Genomic DNA, 17,326 nt, shown 5'->3' on the forward strand with positions numbered 1-17,326 from the left:
TCCTGAGTTGTTTAACAGATTGAGATTGAATCCTGACAAGACAGAAGTACTGTTTCTGGGGGACAGGAGGCGGGCAGGTGTGGAGGACTCCCTGGTCCTGAATGGGGTACCTGTGCCCCTGAAGGACCAGTTGTGCAGCCTGGGAGTCATTTTGGACTCACAGCTGTCCATGGAGGCACAGGTTAAATCCGTGTCCAGGGCAGCTGTGTACCAGCTCCATCTGGTACGCAGGCTGAGACCCTATCTGCCTGTGGACTGCCTCGCCAGAGTGGTGCATGCTCTGGTTATCTCCCGCTTGGACTACTGCAATGCACTCTACGTGGGGCTACCTTTGAAGGTGACCCGGAAACTACAACTAATCCAGAACGCAGCAGCCAGACTGGTGACAGGGAGCGGCTGCCGAGACCATATAACACCGGTCTTGAAAGACCTACATTGGCTCCCAGTACGTTTCCGAGCACAATTCAAAGTGTTGGTGCTGACCTTTAAAGCCCTAAACGGCCTCGGTCCAGTATACCTGAAGGAGCGTCTCCACCCCCATCGTTCTACCCGGACACTGAGGTCCAGCACCGAGGGCCTTCTGGCGGTTCCCTCACTGCGAGAAGTCAAGTTACAGGGAACCAGGCAGAGGGCCTTCTCGGTAGTGGCGCCCTCCCTGTGGAATGCCCTCCCACCAGATGTCAAAGAGAACAACAACTACCAGACTTTTAGAAGACATCTGAAGGCAGCCCTGTTTAGGGATGCTTTTAATGTTTGATGTATCATAGTATTTTAATATTCTTTTGGAAGCCGCCCAGAGTGGCTGGGGAGGCCCAGCCAGATGGGCGGGGTATAAATAATAAATTATTATTATTATTATTATTTAAGGCTTTATAGGTCAAAACCAACACTTTGAATTGGGCCTGGAAACAAACCAGTAGCCAGTGCAGTTGGACCAGGATTGGTGTAATATGCTCAAACCCTGGTGAGCATCCTGGCCGCTGAATTCTGCTCTAGCTGAAGTTTCCAAACCGTTTTCAGAGACAACCCTACGTAGAATGCAATAATCTAACCTTGAGGTTACCAAAGCATAGAATGTAGGTTATCCCTGTCCAGATAAGGGCACAGCTGGGCCACCAACCAAAGCTGATAGAAGGCACTCAGTGCCACTGAGGCCACCCAAGTCTCAAGTGACAGCAAAGGATCTAGTTCTCCCAAACTACATACCAGTACCTTTAGAGGAAGTGTAACTCCATCAAGAGCAGGCAACCTCCCAGCCATCCAGTCTAAGGAACCACCAACTAACAGTGCCTCAGTCTCATCTGGATTGAGTTTGTTTGTTGGGTCTCATCCAGTCCATTATCAAGGCAAGATACTGGTCCAGCATTTCCACTGCCTCACCTGCAGATGTAAAGGAGAAGTAGAGCTGAGTGTCACCAGCATATTGCTGACAACGTACACCAAACCTCCAGATTACCCCAGTGTTTTCATGTAGATGTTGAACAGTATAGGGGATGGGCTTGAACCCTGCAGAACCCCACATTGAAGGCTCTACAGGGCTGAAAAACACTCCCCAAGCAACACCCTCTGGCAACGACCATCTAAGTAGGATCGGAACCACTGCAAAGCAGTGCCACCCACCCCTAACTCTAGACAACTGCTCCCGAAGGATACCATTGTCAATCGAAAGCTGCTGAGAGGTCAAGGAGAATTAACAGGGACACATTTCCCCTGTCTCTCTCCTGACAGCGGTCATGATACAGAACGACCAAAGCAGTTTCTGTGCCAAAACTGGGTCTAAACCCTGATTGAAATGGATCTAGAAATGTTAATAATATTTTGTCATTTTCAGTTAGCCCCTCTCTCTCTTTCTCTTAATTAGTTTTTCAAATACATTTTCCAAATACCACATAACATCATATCTTATACAATATTTTTAGGACTTCCATCAGCTACGCCTAATGATTTTCATTCTTCATCACTTAGTCTTGCATTTCATTATTTTCACTATTACTTTTAAAAATCCATAACTAATAGTCCTTTTCATAAATTTTACCTGCAATATTTCATATAGTCCTCCTTACAAAACTTATTGCAGTCCTACTAGTGTATTCAGTTGATTACAGTTGATTTTCAAATAGTTTGTGCATTTACTCCAATCTTCTAAGAACCTCTGATCCCGCCAGTTTCGAATTCTTCCTGTCATTTTATCTAATTCTGCATAGTCCATTAAATTCATCTGCCACTCTTCTTTCATCGGTAATTCTTCTTGCTTCCATTTCTGTGCCAATAGCTTTCTCACTTTTTCTTGCTTATACTGCCATGAAAAATAGTTGAGATCCTTGAAAAATGTGCACCATGTGATCTCCTGCAGACAATCCAAACATGCATTATTTGGTGAAGGCAATCTCAAGGATGTCTTAGCCAGCACAGACCAAATCCCACAAAGTTTTCATATCATCTAACTTCAGTAGAGGCAGTTTGCTCCTTCAGCAGTAAATTACTGGGTAAAAGTCTCTGAATTACAATATTTATTTGAAATAGCCCTTTGTCTCTTCTGTAGAGGCTTCATGTAAGAGCAAAAAGTGAAGGACTACAGTCTTACAGTAGTCCATGTAGTTGTGGCATATAAATTGATCCCAAACTACAGCATAAATTCAACTGTAATAACTTCAAGGCTAATTAGAATACTGACATTCTAACACATATGTTAACATGAGGGGACTATTTTCTATTGTTTATGCAGACTTGTTACTGTGATGGTTCCATCGGTTATAAAGTTGCTGGAGTTCATCCATAAGAAAAAAATCCATGTACTACTACAATGACAATTTGGTGGATTTCTTTGATAGTTTCATTTTTGGATTGCCTTCTTTGCATATGAACTTCTTAAAAATATCTATTTTTTTTTCTTCCCAGTGTACCTGCAGGAAAGACATGGTGACAATATCAATGGATATCTTTGTAAGGAAGTTTCAGCCAGACAGATACCATCTGTGGAAACAAGGGAAGGATTTATACACCATTGATCATACAAAGCCCACCCCTGAAATGACACCTGAGGTAAAGGCCTGGTTGCAGAGAAGAAGGAAAACAAAGAGATCTTCCAGGTGGTAATGAATGTTTTGCACTCCATATAGTTGAAGTTTAAATATGATATAATTTCTGTTCTTTTTCAGTGCTTCTCTCCCCCTCTCTTCCACTTCTCTCTGCCATTTCCTTTTAAGTTGTTCATTTATTTTAGTCACAGTTAATTTGTGTCTCCTTAAAACCTAGCAGTGAGCTTGAGGGCAAAAGAGTCATATTTCACAATGATAATACTCATTGAAGAAATATATTCATTTTTAAAAGTTTAATGAGAATGCATTACTGAAATTTATATATGTGGAGCTCTGAGCATTAATATAGTATTTGTTCTGTATGAAAATATGCATTTATTTTTTTTGCTGAATCCCAGTCCAGAAAAGCATTATTGAGGAGAACTGAGTGAAACACTATCGTTTAGATATTGCAATGAAAATTTCCAAACAAAATCTTTACTTATTTATGTATCCTCGAGTTTGCTGTAGCCTCTGGAAAGAGTCTATCCAGAGGCAGATACATAGTTGGCAGAATGATCAAAAGGTATTGCCAATACCTGGTTATTTATGCTACAGCTCAATAGTGGATTTGAATTTTCTTATTGACAGTTCCCCCCCCCCAAAAAAAATATTCTTCTTGTAATTTTGCATTGCGTCCCGTGACGTGTTCTTCTGTCGAATCAGAGTCTCCTAGCCTTATAATATAAAAATGCTTTGTATGATATGTCTCTCTTAGAACTTTTTTACACTTTGCATTAGTTCTATTTCTCTCTCTCTCTCTCTCTCTCTCTCTCTCTCTCTCTCTCTCTCTCCTCTCTCTCTCTCTCTCTCTCTCTCTCTCTCTCTCTCCTCTCTCTCTCTCTCTCTCTCTCTCTCTTTCTCACACACACACACACACACACACACACACACACACTTACTTAATGGTCTTGATATGGTCTTGATACAAAGTAATCTGGACATTATTTGTTACCCTTCCTGACCTTTGCCATTCTGATTCTGAACCACCATCACCCCCCAAAAACCAGCCACCGTAAGAATGTTATATTTTTAACAAATGTGCACTGTTTAATCATCAACCCACATATAGTCTTACATTTACATGTTGAGAACCTGTGGGCTTTAATGTGTGTGTCATATAATTGTGCAATGATGCTCTTGTATTGCTGCAGAGAACTGGCAACTTTATTATACAACTGCCATTTGCACTTGGCAGAGAAATTATTTCCTTGTCAGTACAACCCTTATTTATCTGGATAGCCAATTTAAAAGTTAAAATTAAAAGTGGAGACATTATAGTAATTATGTTGAAAGTTTTATCAGATGAGTGCATGTGCTGAATTTATTCACTGTGCTAAGCTTGTGGATGCATTTCTGTGCTATTTAATTAGTAGACTTGGCACAAGTGCAAACACAGCAGGAGATGCACGTCCCCCAAATGAAGATAAAATGTTTGTTCAGTTTCACCTCTGCTGTAATATGTCAAGGAAAAAAAATATGATAATTCTGATTCTGGGAATAATATGCCTTCCAAATAGGATCCCATAAGTATAGGAACAGCAACTCGAGGAAAATAGTGAGGTGATAATGTTTGTGTTCTGAGCGACAGGTTGTGCCAGGGCTGCCGTGGTATGAGAAACTTGTACCGACACAGAAATCACAACAGGAAATCACAATTTTAAAAATATATTTGTATGAGCTACTACCAGATAGATGGTTGGCACAGCCAGATCACAAAGCAGCTGGTACTGAGAATAGAGGTACTTGACATTTCATGTGTGCACAAGTCCTAGCATCTCACTGACACAGCAATCGCCTGCACACTCAGCAGTCCCGCAAGGTGTGAGAGAAGCTCCATTCCTAACAGCTTGGTGGGTGGCATGCCAACCCGTTGCTCCAGTGCAGTTTGGAACTCCTTGTCTAAATATTGGAGTCTGTGAGCTTGACCTGCTACTCTCACTTTTCCTGTCACATAGGTTGAGCATAAAAGGTGCTGTGCTTATTGCCTGTTGCTGAGCTTGTATCTCCACTGTGCCTTACTTTCAAGGAAGAACCTTGTTGTCATGGTCTGAGCAGGGCACGTGATGTTTAAATTTTGATATTTAGGTATTAAATACAGGGCGATTCATAATAATGTATACAGTTTCCATTGGTATACTTCGTTATGAATCACCCTGCATTATTTCCAGAAACATTGCTACCTATGGTAATAGGAACTTCTTGAATTTTTCCGAATTCAGATTCTGGTAGCTATTGCTAAAGCTGCATTTCCAACTAGTTTAAATTGATGATTTATTTTTTTATTTTTGTAAATGAGATTACAGAAGAATAATCAATCAAAATGTCTTATACATTTTGGGATTTGAGCATCATTGTCGAAGTTTAATGTATCTGGGAGATTGCTGTAATTAACTTAAGTTAGTCTTTGTCATGTTCTACAGGATGCTTCACCAAGTAACTGGTTTTATAACTAGCTTCAGCATTACCTGAGATTATTTCATTCAATAAGTAACTTTAAAGAGCTATAATAATATTAACAATTGATTTAAATTAACCTGTTAATCTATTGCTTATTAAATTGTAAACATTACCCTTACACACAGATATGAAAAATTGTCAGGGTGGGGTTTTGCTTAGTCTTTTTTTGTATTCCTAAAAGCAGGTGAAAGGGATATTTATATTGGTAAATATTTTATCTTATCCTAGCCAGACGTTCTGTTTTGACAGCAATATCTCTTATAACAGCTCCCAGCACAACCGATCACGATCAAAAAAGCTGAAAACTCCAGAGGACAAGAAGGTATCAACCATAGTGGTTGGTACAGAAATCACCGTCGTTGGAGCAGCTCCAGAGAGCTTCAAGGTCAAAGAAGAGCCACCAGAAAAAGTAAAGACAATAAACACAGGAGTGCCTTCTGGGGAAGAACAAGATGCAAGCAGGATGCAGATGGATCACAATTTATTGGATAACAAAAAGGTTTCAGGTGAGATGAATGGTGTTTATTTCCCATAGAATTCTAGGCAGTTGATATTGTGATCCCATAAATCTGCAGGTGAGAAGTCGTACGTTGCTTTGCTCTGTGTTGCAAAATGACACATTTTAGTCTGCTCAGTGCTTCTTTCACAGCCATGGACATTTAGAGCATCTTGAATTGCAAAGCAGATTGGGGCAGGACTAGCTGTCTCCTAATATTTCTCCATAGCATAGCTGCAGCATTACTTCAGGACAGGTGTAATGGTGAAGGCACAACTGTTGGCAAGTTCCTTTCCTAAGCATGTATCTATTTGCTTTTGGATTTAGATTTTTATCTTCTGTTTTCCTAAAGGCTCAGGGTGTGTAACAGTGTGCTAAACAAATAATGAAGTACTGAAACATAAAGCACCTTTAGAAATAAGTCAGCCTCTAAAGAGCCATCAAAAGAAATAGCTGCAGATATCACACTAGTCGTTCTTTCACAGCTACGGCCCCCTCAACACCACCTTACCCCATACAAGTTTTACACCTGTATTGAAGCATGTAGCCCTCACAGTGATTTCTACAAGCAGCAGGCTCCTCCTCCCTTATAATAGGATATTACTACTATTCCAGCAATGTTCCACTCTTGCTCTTTCCATAACAGTGATTTAGGGCTGGATTATTGCACCAAACGAAGAATGATCACAACAGAGTCTAGTGGCATCCTAAATAAGATAGCTGTTATTTTTGCTGCAAGAGAATAACATGGCTATGCATCTGGATTTTTAGCCAAGAATAATTATCTGATTTTTAATCTAAAGGGCAATATCATAATTTTTTTCCATTTAATGAGACAAGTTCCAGCTAATGTTAACATTTCTGTACAAAAATAGTTGACATGTACCGAGATAAACATAGCTGTGCAGAGATAGCACTCTTAACAAAACAAATAATAAAAATGATCTACTGTACAACATCCAGGCTGATTGACTTGGTAGTTTGAAGATTTGAGTAGCCAATGACTACTGGCGCAAACACATGATTTCCATGTGTAGTATAGACATTTTTTGAAGTTATCAACGTTGATCTTACCAGCACAGATTTTTTATTCTAATCTCCATCTCATTCATTAATCTTGATGAAAAGTGAGCCACATTTCCCCTGCTTCTGCAAAAAATATGAGCAATTAACATGTTTAATTGTCTGCCAATATTATTTTTTACATTGTGATCAAAATGCTTTTGTTGTTAAAACAAACTGTATTGCCTTCATGCTGAAATTTTGTCGCTAGGTCATAACTCTCCTCATAACCATGGTCCTCTAATCAAAAACACACACTCTGAAGTGGAAGAGAAAGGAGACTCTGGCTCTGTGTATTTTTGTTCTGAGGAATCGGCACTGGGCTTACTTTCATCTGCTAGCTGTAACCGGGAAGACAATTTGAAAATTTCAACTACTTCAAGCCAGGCTCTTGAGTATGCTTCTTCCGAAGCTGAGAGCCTGGAGAGAGAAGAAACTAGCAGCTTGTCTACAGAAGAGGATGATATCAGCGATACTGAAAGCAGTGAAAATGGTTTGGAGCCTGGAGAAATATCACCACTGGTAAGAAAGGGTGTTATGGTTAAAACAATTTGAGCATATTTGATAAATTCAGAATTGCTTGAAATGAGTCCTGGATTTCTCAAGTGTTTGGCACGGTATTAGAGTTCTGAGATCATTTCACTATTATCTATAAATATTTTATCCTCCGGCTTAACAGTTGTATGTGTAATGTGCTTTATACTTTCATCTCATTCCAGCTTTTCAACAAGCCTCTGTCTTGGATTATTTGTGGTTTTGGATACGACTGAGAGGAAAGCCTCATATTTTGCAAGCTAATACAAGAAAAAACACTATTGACTATTTAATGAAATCTTCCCAGTGTTATGGTGTAGATCAGGGTTTCCCAAACTTGGGTTTTTAGCTGTTGTTGGACTACAACTCGCATCATCCCTAGCTAGCACGACCGGTGGTCAGAGTTGATGGGAACTGTAGTCCACAATAGTTAGAGACCCAAGTTTGGAAAACCCTGGTGTAGATAATAATACCTCCCCATACATTGTTGTGAGATCCCATATTATCTACAGCAAGTTATAGAAATGAAATTAGCTAATAATAATAATACTTAACATTTGACAGTTCATTTATTATAAATTATCTCAATGATCTTTGCCACAGCCCTGAAAGGTGGATCAGTTTTATAATCCCTGTACTGCATTTATGTGGTATGCGTTAGGCTGAACGTGTAGTAGAATGCCCAAAAATCCACCTAGTGGTTGAGGTGAAATTTTGAACTGGTGCAACCCCCTGCACTAAACAAAGTTGTTGTTCTTATCTTACCACATTTTATAAGACATCCCATTTTGATTGGTAGCAAATGTCCATGTGAATGAGACTCCAATGAGATAATAGCAGAGCTGTATTAACTAACTTGGAGGCTAGATCTGCTTCTGGCACCTGCAGAGAGCAGCCCTTTTTGAATTGCCAGATGTTCCTAAGAGAGTGGAAAAGACACTTTAGAGCTAAGAATAAAACAGCACTTGCCCTTTTACCGACATAAATAGCAAACTCATCATTGTTTTACAGAATGAGATTTAGCAGTCCCAAAGCCAGTCCTTCTGTTTTAATATAAAGTGCTAATAAACATCTTCTCAGTGGTGAGATTCTGCATTACAGCTCATGTTTAATTCATTTGGTTGGGTACTTTTTAGCTATTCCTTAGTGGGGTTTCAAGTATTTTCCAATATGTTTGCATGCTGTGTCCATCTTGTAGTGGCACACAAACATTTTATTGGGTTGCTGCTGAAAAAGCTGTCTCTTAGCCTTTCTGCACAGCTACCTTGCTTTGTTAAATGAATCTGCCACATTCTTTAATCATAAGAGCAGCTGTACTGCATTAGGCTAATGATCCTTCCAGGTCAGTGTCCTGTTTCCTTGAGTGGCCAGACCAGGCTCCCGAGGGCTCTGTATGACAGCTGCAGGGTACTAATTGAGCCTTCCATTTCCCACCAAGCACTGCCAGCCTCTTGAATTTCCAAGTTTTATGAGTAACCTTGTAGCTGGAATAGAATACTTGAATTGCTACCTAATATTTGTTGGTGTTCAACCAGCTTCTGTAGCATCCTTTCCCAACCTGGTTCTTTCCAGATGTTTTGGACTGTACCTACCATCAGCCCTCATCAGTGGCCGTGCTATCTGGGGCTGATGGGAAATGAACAACTGGATGGCACCACCTTGAAGATAGCTTCTTTATATAGCGAACAGAGTTTGGATAGGCTTGCAAGATCTTAGTAAATTGAATGTTGGTGAAGACATTTGCGACAACCATTAAAGTCTCAGCACTTATTTAACCAAAGAACTGTAGCTTTGACCCTCAATAATGAGACTGTCATCTTGAAGATACAACTTCAGAGAAAAGCCCCCAAGTTGTATTCAGCCAGGCTCTACTCAGAGGAGAGCCATTAAAATCAAGAGACTCATTAGTTTTAAAGGGTCTACTCTGACTAAAATTGGATACAACCCATTGCTTCTCTAACTTTTAATCTTGACAGAGTAGGCTGCTACTTCCTGGACATAGTAGAGTGGAATTGCCTTGATCTCAGGCTGCTACTCCAACCCATTATGCGAGGGCAGTTGCAGAGGCCGGCATCTTCACACAGATCTGTGGAAGCATCTCTAGAAACTTAAAGCCAGAGTTTAGGAAACACTACGATAAATGGTGTTTTGTAGGTACAGCCATTTTTGTTCCCAATGAAGCTGAAGTCCCGGCTTCTTGAAAATGTCTAATTTCCAAGCTTTGGGGGAAGGTATACCCTCAAAGGAGAGGCTGCGAAGCTATCCCATGGGATTTGAATTATTTTTATCAAAGGGACATTCTTTTATTTTCCACTCCTTTTGTGATGGGAAAATACCTATATCTCAAAGGAAAAAACCCTATTAAATCTGAAATCCTGATTTTTCTATTGAGAAAACAAAATGTGGACATGCACTATCAACACTAATAGGCAAAAGGGGACTTTTAGTTTAAAAACAAAAATGCTGCTACCATTTCTACTTTTTTCCAACTACCTAGTTGCATTGACCTGCAAGCATTTATAGATATGTATTTTTTTGCCTGTTATCTTACTACTGCCCCCTTAAAACTCCATCTAAAATCTACCCAAAATGCTATAATACCAGCAAAAGCACATTTAAAGGACATGGGTTCCCCCAAAGAATCCTGGGACATGTGTTCCCCCAAAAAACTCATGTCCTTTAAATGTGCTTTAAATGTATAGTGTGAATGTGACCTTTAGTTAATATATGTTTTCTTTCTTCCATCCCTTTAGGATATTTTTGGTCTGCCTTAAATGAAAAAAAAAATATGTATGTTGTCTCTTTCAGGTAACTGAAGGAGAGAGAACAAAAACATCTAAAAGTTGGCGTCATCCGCTAAGTAAACCCCCCGCCAGATCTCCTATGACGCTGGTTAAACAGCAGGCAGTAAGCGATGAAGGTGAGCATGCTTTTTAAAATCCCCTCTAATAATATATCTTTCAGCCAATATAAATGCATCTGCATACACTTACTGTTGCACAGTACTGAAGACGAAAGGATATTTGACTGTGTGCCAGAAACTCAACTGCTGCAGAATGAGCTGCATTAAAAGCTTTCAGCATGCTTCCTGAATACATGATGTCGTTTTTTTGTACTTTCCCACCCTTCCTTTCTCTTAAATCCTTCTAAACGCATAAGAAGGGACTTGTAAGAAGCTCAGAACAGTATGAAGTCGCTTAAATACTACATGGATGATAAAAGCTCATTCGGCAACCAGATAGTCTTTGTTGGATTTCTCAGCAATTAGCTTTGGCACAGAACATTACACTTTATTGTATGAAGGCAAGCAGAGCTAAACAGGACACTTCTAGATCTTCGGAACCAACAGAGAACAAATTTGCTGTTTTGTTCTCTTTTATAAATATTTAGCTGGATCTCGAAAATAATCTGATTCTCTGGTAGATTTTGTTTATCACCCAGGCTCATGAAAGAGACACAGTGTTGGATGCAAGGAAACAGGAGAAGCAGGAAAGTAGCTGTCAGTGCTCTTTCACAAAGATTTGCAAAAGAGGTTGTGCAAGTGTTCTCTATAGTAGATAGATTCTGTACTTGTGTCTCATGGTTCTGATTGTGCCAGAGGTTATGTAAGCTCATTTATGAGTGGAATAACATAGTTGCGTTTTGTTTCACTTTGGTTGTTCCACACTGGCACATGAGGTTTTGCATCTATCCCACTGTTTTTCTTCTGAACAATGTCAGAAGGGTTACTAGCATCCTTTAATCTTTGAATTCTGTGTTGCAAGTTCAGTAACGTGAAAAAAGAGAGAAGTATTGCTCCCCTGTCCCCAGAGTTGTTGAGAAAAGCCTCAATGTTTTGTGCATTAGAAGTGCTGACAGGTCTATATAAACGTACGTATGGAGAAGTCTGATCTCATAAGCAGTGAGGTCAGATTGAAACGAAATGCAAAAACTACAATCTATGACAATTACATTAAAGCTTAAACGAATGAAAATAAGCATGGAGTTTTCATACATAATCATATGTGTTATATCAATTCAATTGGAATACATTATTAAAGTATGGTAGTGCTTCCTGATGTATTTTCAGGATGGAAATGTAAACATGTTTGTAAAATCTATATAGCAGCTTTCTAGATCATTAGACCAGTGTGGTCATGCATTTCTGTTACATATCACAACAAATGATAGCTTTACCAATAAAAGCTCCCCTTGCCCTTTTTTTTAAACAAAAAAACATTTACTCTGTTTCCTTTCTAGAATAGTTCTGTTGATGGTCTCTGCCAATAATAGTTTCTTCTATAAGCCCTGGTTATTGTTTGTGGTTTGTTCCAAAAGAGCTAAACCATGAGTTCCTGTTCAGATAATATACTAAGCCAAACCAAACCATGGCTTAGCTCTGCCCAGCCCAGCAGCAGATATCCTTTCTTATTTGTTCGTGCTAAGCCATAGTTTGGTTTGTGTTCAGTTCCTGATTGAACTAAAAAGTTAATTCTCAGCATTTTTTTTTTTACAGCATTCAGAATCTTACAAGCTGCTGTGCTGAAGTATTGGGTCTAAAAGTAAATCAAGGGCCACATTCAAAAAATTAGATATCTTGACTGACAGAGTAGAATGTCAGTTGGTGAAGCTTTCCCCCATACTTCTGCTTCCCTACTTGAAAAGGCTTACCCTGTTTAATTTGTGCCAGCCATAAAGCTGTTAAAGGCACAAGACATCATTCACTTTGTTCTTGTACCTGTTCTTCTTGCTGCAAGTTGCTCCTGTTGGAATAGAGCAGATCTCTTCACCAGGGAAGATGCAAAAGTGATTAAGTGACAAACATCCGTAGCAACAGCAGTGCCTCTGTATCTGCCTAATAAGCCTTAGAATGTTGCTTCCACATTTTGCTTTCTATTTCTATAATTGTCTGATTGAGGTAGTTTAGCAAAAAGTCGTATTATACCTTGCTTTGCCATGCTTCCAACCTAGTCAGCTGAAATCTTTCAACTCCAAAGGCTGCTTACCCCATTCTTTTTAGAAGACATAGATGAGCAAACCTCTGGCCAGACTCGCAATGCGTGGTATTCAAAATTTTGATCCGAGTAGACCTATTGCAATGAATGGACTTAACATAGTCATATTCATATAATTCAGTGGATCTGCTCTGAATAAAACTTAGTTGAATTCCACCCTTTAAATCCTCTTACAGTGTTTCTTGGAAGCAGATACACATAAAACCCTCCAATGTATTTGATTAAGTGTATATTCAAAAATGTATTTGAGCAGTTCAGAGTTGCTGGAGAGCTGTTGAAACATATCTGAGTTTCTCCACAGAGAATATATCTCAGTAAAATGGCAACAAGCTTTTAAATTATCTCTCCTGCAACTATGGAGAGACTATGGAGAGACCTGGTTTGAATAAAGACATTGGATTCTTATCTCATTATACATGACAAAGCCATTTTTCACCTTCTCACCCCTTGCTTTTTCCTGTTAGACCTATTGCAGTCGTTAAGAGTCGTCAACAGGCTCATCGCAGCTATCTGCCAATCACCCATTCCCACCACCCTTCTGAGTAATACCCCTCCCCACCTTCTCACTATATAGAAAGGTCCGGTGACTTCTGTTTCAGTGTATCTGAAGAAGTGTGCATGCACACGAAAGCTCATACCTAGAACTAACTCAGTTGGTCTTTAAGGTGCTACTGGAAGGAATTTTTTTATTTTGTTTTGACCATGACAGACCAACACGGCTACCTATCTGTAACTGGAACTATGGAAGGCACCACATTGAGCCGCATGAAATGGAAGTCCATCAACCTCACCAAGAAACTTGCACAGGTACAGACTGATATCTTCTTTCTTACTAAATGCAAGAACCTGGACATTATACCCAAGGGTCTTAGAATTAAGAACCCTCTACAATCCACGTATCCCACTGAATATGCAAGAAAACTATGCAGCACTTTCTCTAAGAAGCTGCTCAAACATCTGATCAGCGTTCTCTACTCTAAACAGAAGCTAATAAAGGAGGAACTCCTTGTATTGGACAACTCTATCAGGAACCACCAAGCTTGGCAAGAGTTCCAAAAGGAAAAACAGAACATTTACCACTCTCAACTGGAGCTACTGAAAAAACAGAAAAACAAGAAACTCTCTAACCTTTCCAACCTACAGGCTACTAATCAAAACAAGATCAACAATATTGTCAATCTCTCACAGCAAGCACTCAGCCCAGCTGAGGAATCAGTCCTTTCACGTGGACTGTCATTCTGCCCTGCCAAATCCCCAGACATGATTCAGTTCTGTGGGGACTTGGAAGCATTTTTCCGCCGTTTACGCCTGAAGGAGTATTTTCAACACACACAACAACAAGACAAAGCAGAACAAGCAACAACTTCACAACCCACTGCAGAACAACAACCACCCTCCCAACAGAACACTGACCACCAACTACCACCGAAAAAGTGTTACACAAAAAGGGACTCCACATGGACCCCTCCTGATGGACGCAACACCACACTGGACTTGTACATTGACTGCTTCCGCCACAGAATCCAAACAGATGTGACCAGAAAACACCATCGCTTACAACAAAATCTAAACCATGCCGAAAGGAGAGCCATAGATAATCTCAGAAACAACCCAGACATTATAATTAAAGAAGCGGACAAAGGTGGAGCGGTCGTCATCATGAACAAAACTGACTACATTCAGGAGGCTCACAGACAACTTTCCAATACCGCCTTTTACATAAAATTGGACTCAGACCCCACACAAGAATACAAAAAAGAACTGAACAAGATTGTTAAGGAGCTACCCCCACACATCCAAGAACAGATCCTCACAAACACACCAACAGAACCTCGACCAGGAACTTTCTATCTTCTACCTAAAATACACAAACCAGGAAATCCAGGACGCCCCATCATTTCAGGTATTGGCACTATTACAGTGGGTGTCTCCGGTTATATGGACTCTGTTCTGAAACCATATGCCATCAGTGCTCCCAGCTATGTACGTGACACCACAGATTTTCTGAGGAAAATACAATCTTTAAATAATCTTCCCAACAATACTATACTAGCTACTATGGATGTGGAATCTCTGTATACCAATATCCCACACAACGATGGTTTACAAGCTATAAGGAATACCATTTCAGATAAAACCACAGCGGACTTTGCTACCAAACTCTGCCAATTTGTCCTTACCCACAACAACTTCAAATTCGGTGATGACCTGTTCCTTCAGATCAGCGGCACAGCAATGGGCACCCGCATGGCCCCACAGTATGCCAACATCTTCATGGCGGATTTAGAACAACGTTTCCTAAACTCCTACCCACTCAAACCTCTCTTGTACCTGCGATACATTGATGATATTTTTATCATCTGGACACATGGTCAACAGACCCTGGACACCTTCCACCAGAAATTCAATGATTTTCACCCCACCATCAACCTAACAATGAATCAATCTATGCAAGAAATACATTTTTTGGACACTACTATAAAAATACAGGATGGGCGCATAGACACCACCTTATACCGTAAACCAACTGACCGACAAACATATCTACATGCCTCTAGCTACCATCCCAAACATACCAAACAGTCCATTGTATATAGCCAGGCACTACGTTACAGCCGCATCTGCTCCAATTCTACAGACAGAGACTCTCACCTAAGAGATCTACAGCAAACCTTTTTAGAACTAAAATACCCAGCAGATGAAGTTAGACAACAGATCAACAGAGCCAGACTGATACCCAGAGAGAACTTGCTGCAAGACAGACCCAAAAAAGAAAATAACAGAACACCTCTAGTCATCACATACAGCTCCCAAGTTAAAACAGTACAACGCATCATCAGAGATCTACAACCTCTCCTGGACAATGACAGTTCTCTTTCTCAAGCTCTGGGAGGAAGACCTTTCATTGCCTCCAGACAGCCCCCCAATCTTAAACAACTCCTAACCCACAATAATACTATAACCAGACTTAACACGGACACTGGCACCAGAGCCTGCAATAAACCCAGATGCCAACTTTGCTGCCACATACACCCGGACAACACCATTACTGGCCCCAACAACATCACACATACCATCTCGGGACTATTTAATTGCTCATCGTCTAACATTGTGTATGCCATAAAATGCCAACAGTGTCCTTCAGCTCTCTATATTGGACAAACAGGCCAGACCTTACGCCAAAGAATAAATGGACATAAATCCGACATCAGGAACCACAAGACAGAAAAACCAGTAGGAGAACACTTCAATCTCCCAGGACATTCTATACAAGATCTCAAAGTAGCTGTTCTATTACAAAGGAATTTCAGAAATAGACTGGAAAGAGAAGCTGCTGAATTGCAACTTATCACCAAACTTAAAACTATGGAGAGACCTGGTTTGAATAAAGACATTGGATTCTTATCTCATTATACATGACAAAGCCATTTTTCACCTTCTCACCCCTTGCTTTTTCCTGTTAGACCTATTGCAGTCGTTAAGAGTCGTCAACAGGCTCATCGCAGCTATCTGCCAATCACCCATTCCCACCACCCTTCTGAGTAATACCCCTCCCCACCTTCTCACTATATAGAAAGGTCCGGTGACTTCTGTTTCAGTGTATCTGAAGAAGTGTGCATGCACACGAAAGCTCATACCTAGAACTAACTCAGTTGGTCTTTAAGGTGCTACTGGAAGGAATTTTTTTATTTTGTTTTTCTCCTGCAGAGTATATCTAAATTTACTCTTGTATTTTATTGCAGTATTGGTAATTGGCTTTTTCAGCCATCCCCTTTTAAACAAAAGTTCTACATATCCTCTTTTTTAAAGCTTTGGTTCTATTGAAGCTCCTTTATCTGAAGCAGCAATTTGCCTCTGCTTGGCTCTGCTCAGCTAACCATGCAAACTACCCCATGTTAATACTGGAAGTTGACATATAATTGCACTAGCCTACTGCAATGGGTAAGAGCCCCAAATCCCATAGGATAATTTGTAATGGCTCCCTGTCACAGCTGCATTTTGGAGTAGTACATTCCAAACAGCACCCAGTTGAGTTTCTGAGCCAAACTATGTTACATTTATAGTGTTAGCTATTTAAAAATAAACAAAAAAACCAACCTGCTGAAGGTTTGGTCACTTATTGCACAAAACTTATATTTCCCAGTCAAGGAAGTTCCTTATTTCCCCCACTTTTCAGCTATGTGAATAATTGAATAGATCTATAGTTGGGTTTGTGGTTCTTTCTTTTTTTGCAGGAGGGGGGAGGTTGGCCCACAAATTCACCAGCTACAATACTTCAATTAGCTGTTAAGCATCTCGCCTTAAATTAGAGACAGCTTTGAGCCGTGATCTATATCTATGTAATATTTGCATGTCTTGAGGGGACAAGATTGAGTGGATTTCAGAATGTTCCAGTAATTTACACAAAAAAGGCTACATTAACATTAGAATCCATCTGGTAAAGTAATTAAAAGATTTAAATATGGAAGGGTTAAGTGAAATTGCTGCATTTTTAATTAGAGATTATACAGTTTTGTGACTAGGGATGGCTGTTAACCTTGGTTATAGCCAAAATAAAATGTTTGAAAATTATGATTACCCAGCTCATTGTGAGTCATTCTTGTTAGAATATTGCCAGGTGAGAGGTACTGGAGTGATAGGAATTTTTAGAATGCATCCCTTCATAGTAATGCAATTATTTGTAAACTTTTTGAACTACAGTA

At 39.9% G+C, this 17,326-nt stretch overlaps 1 protein-coding gene across 5 annotated transcripts in view; it reads left to right on the forward strand.

Annotated features, from left to right (window-relative positions):
* The window catches only part of KDM4C (lysine demethylase 4C), a gene marked incomplete at its 5' end in the record, with an annotated part of 189,539 nt that overhangs the window by 90,057 nt on the left and 82,156 nt on the right, over positions 1 to 17,326 (forward strand). For 3 of the 5 annotated variants that reach the window (XM_081844867.1, XM_081844870.1, XM_081844868.1), the window contains 4 exons: positions 2,899 to 3,092; positions 5,805 to 6,043; positions 7,307 to 7,617; positions 10,438 to 10,549. In XM_081844867.1, coding sequence (XP_081700993.1) covers positions 2,899 to 3,092; positions 5,805 to 6,043; positions 7,307 to 7,617; positions 10,438 to 10,549 — 856 coding nt within the window. The remainder of the gene's footprint in view (positions 1 to 2,898; positions 3,093 to 5,804; positions 6,044 to 7,306; positions 7,618 to 10,437; positions 10,550 to 17,326) is intronic. The other 2 variants (XM_081844869.1, XM_081844871.1) reach the window with 1 other exon arrangement.

This window comes from Podarcis erhardii, assembly GCF_964252035.2.
Source record: "Podarcis erhardii genome assembly, chromosome: 17".
Classification (NCBI taxonomy): Eukaryota; Metazoa; Chordata; class Lepidosauria; order Squamata; family Lacertidae; genus Podarcis; species Podarcis erhardii.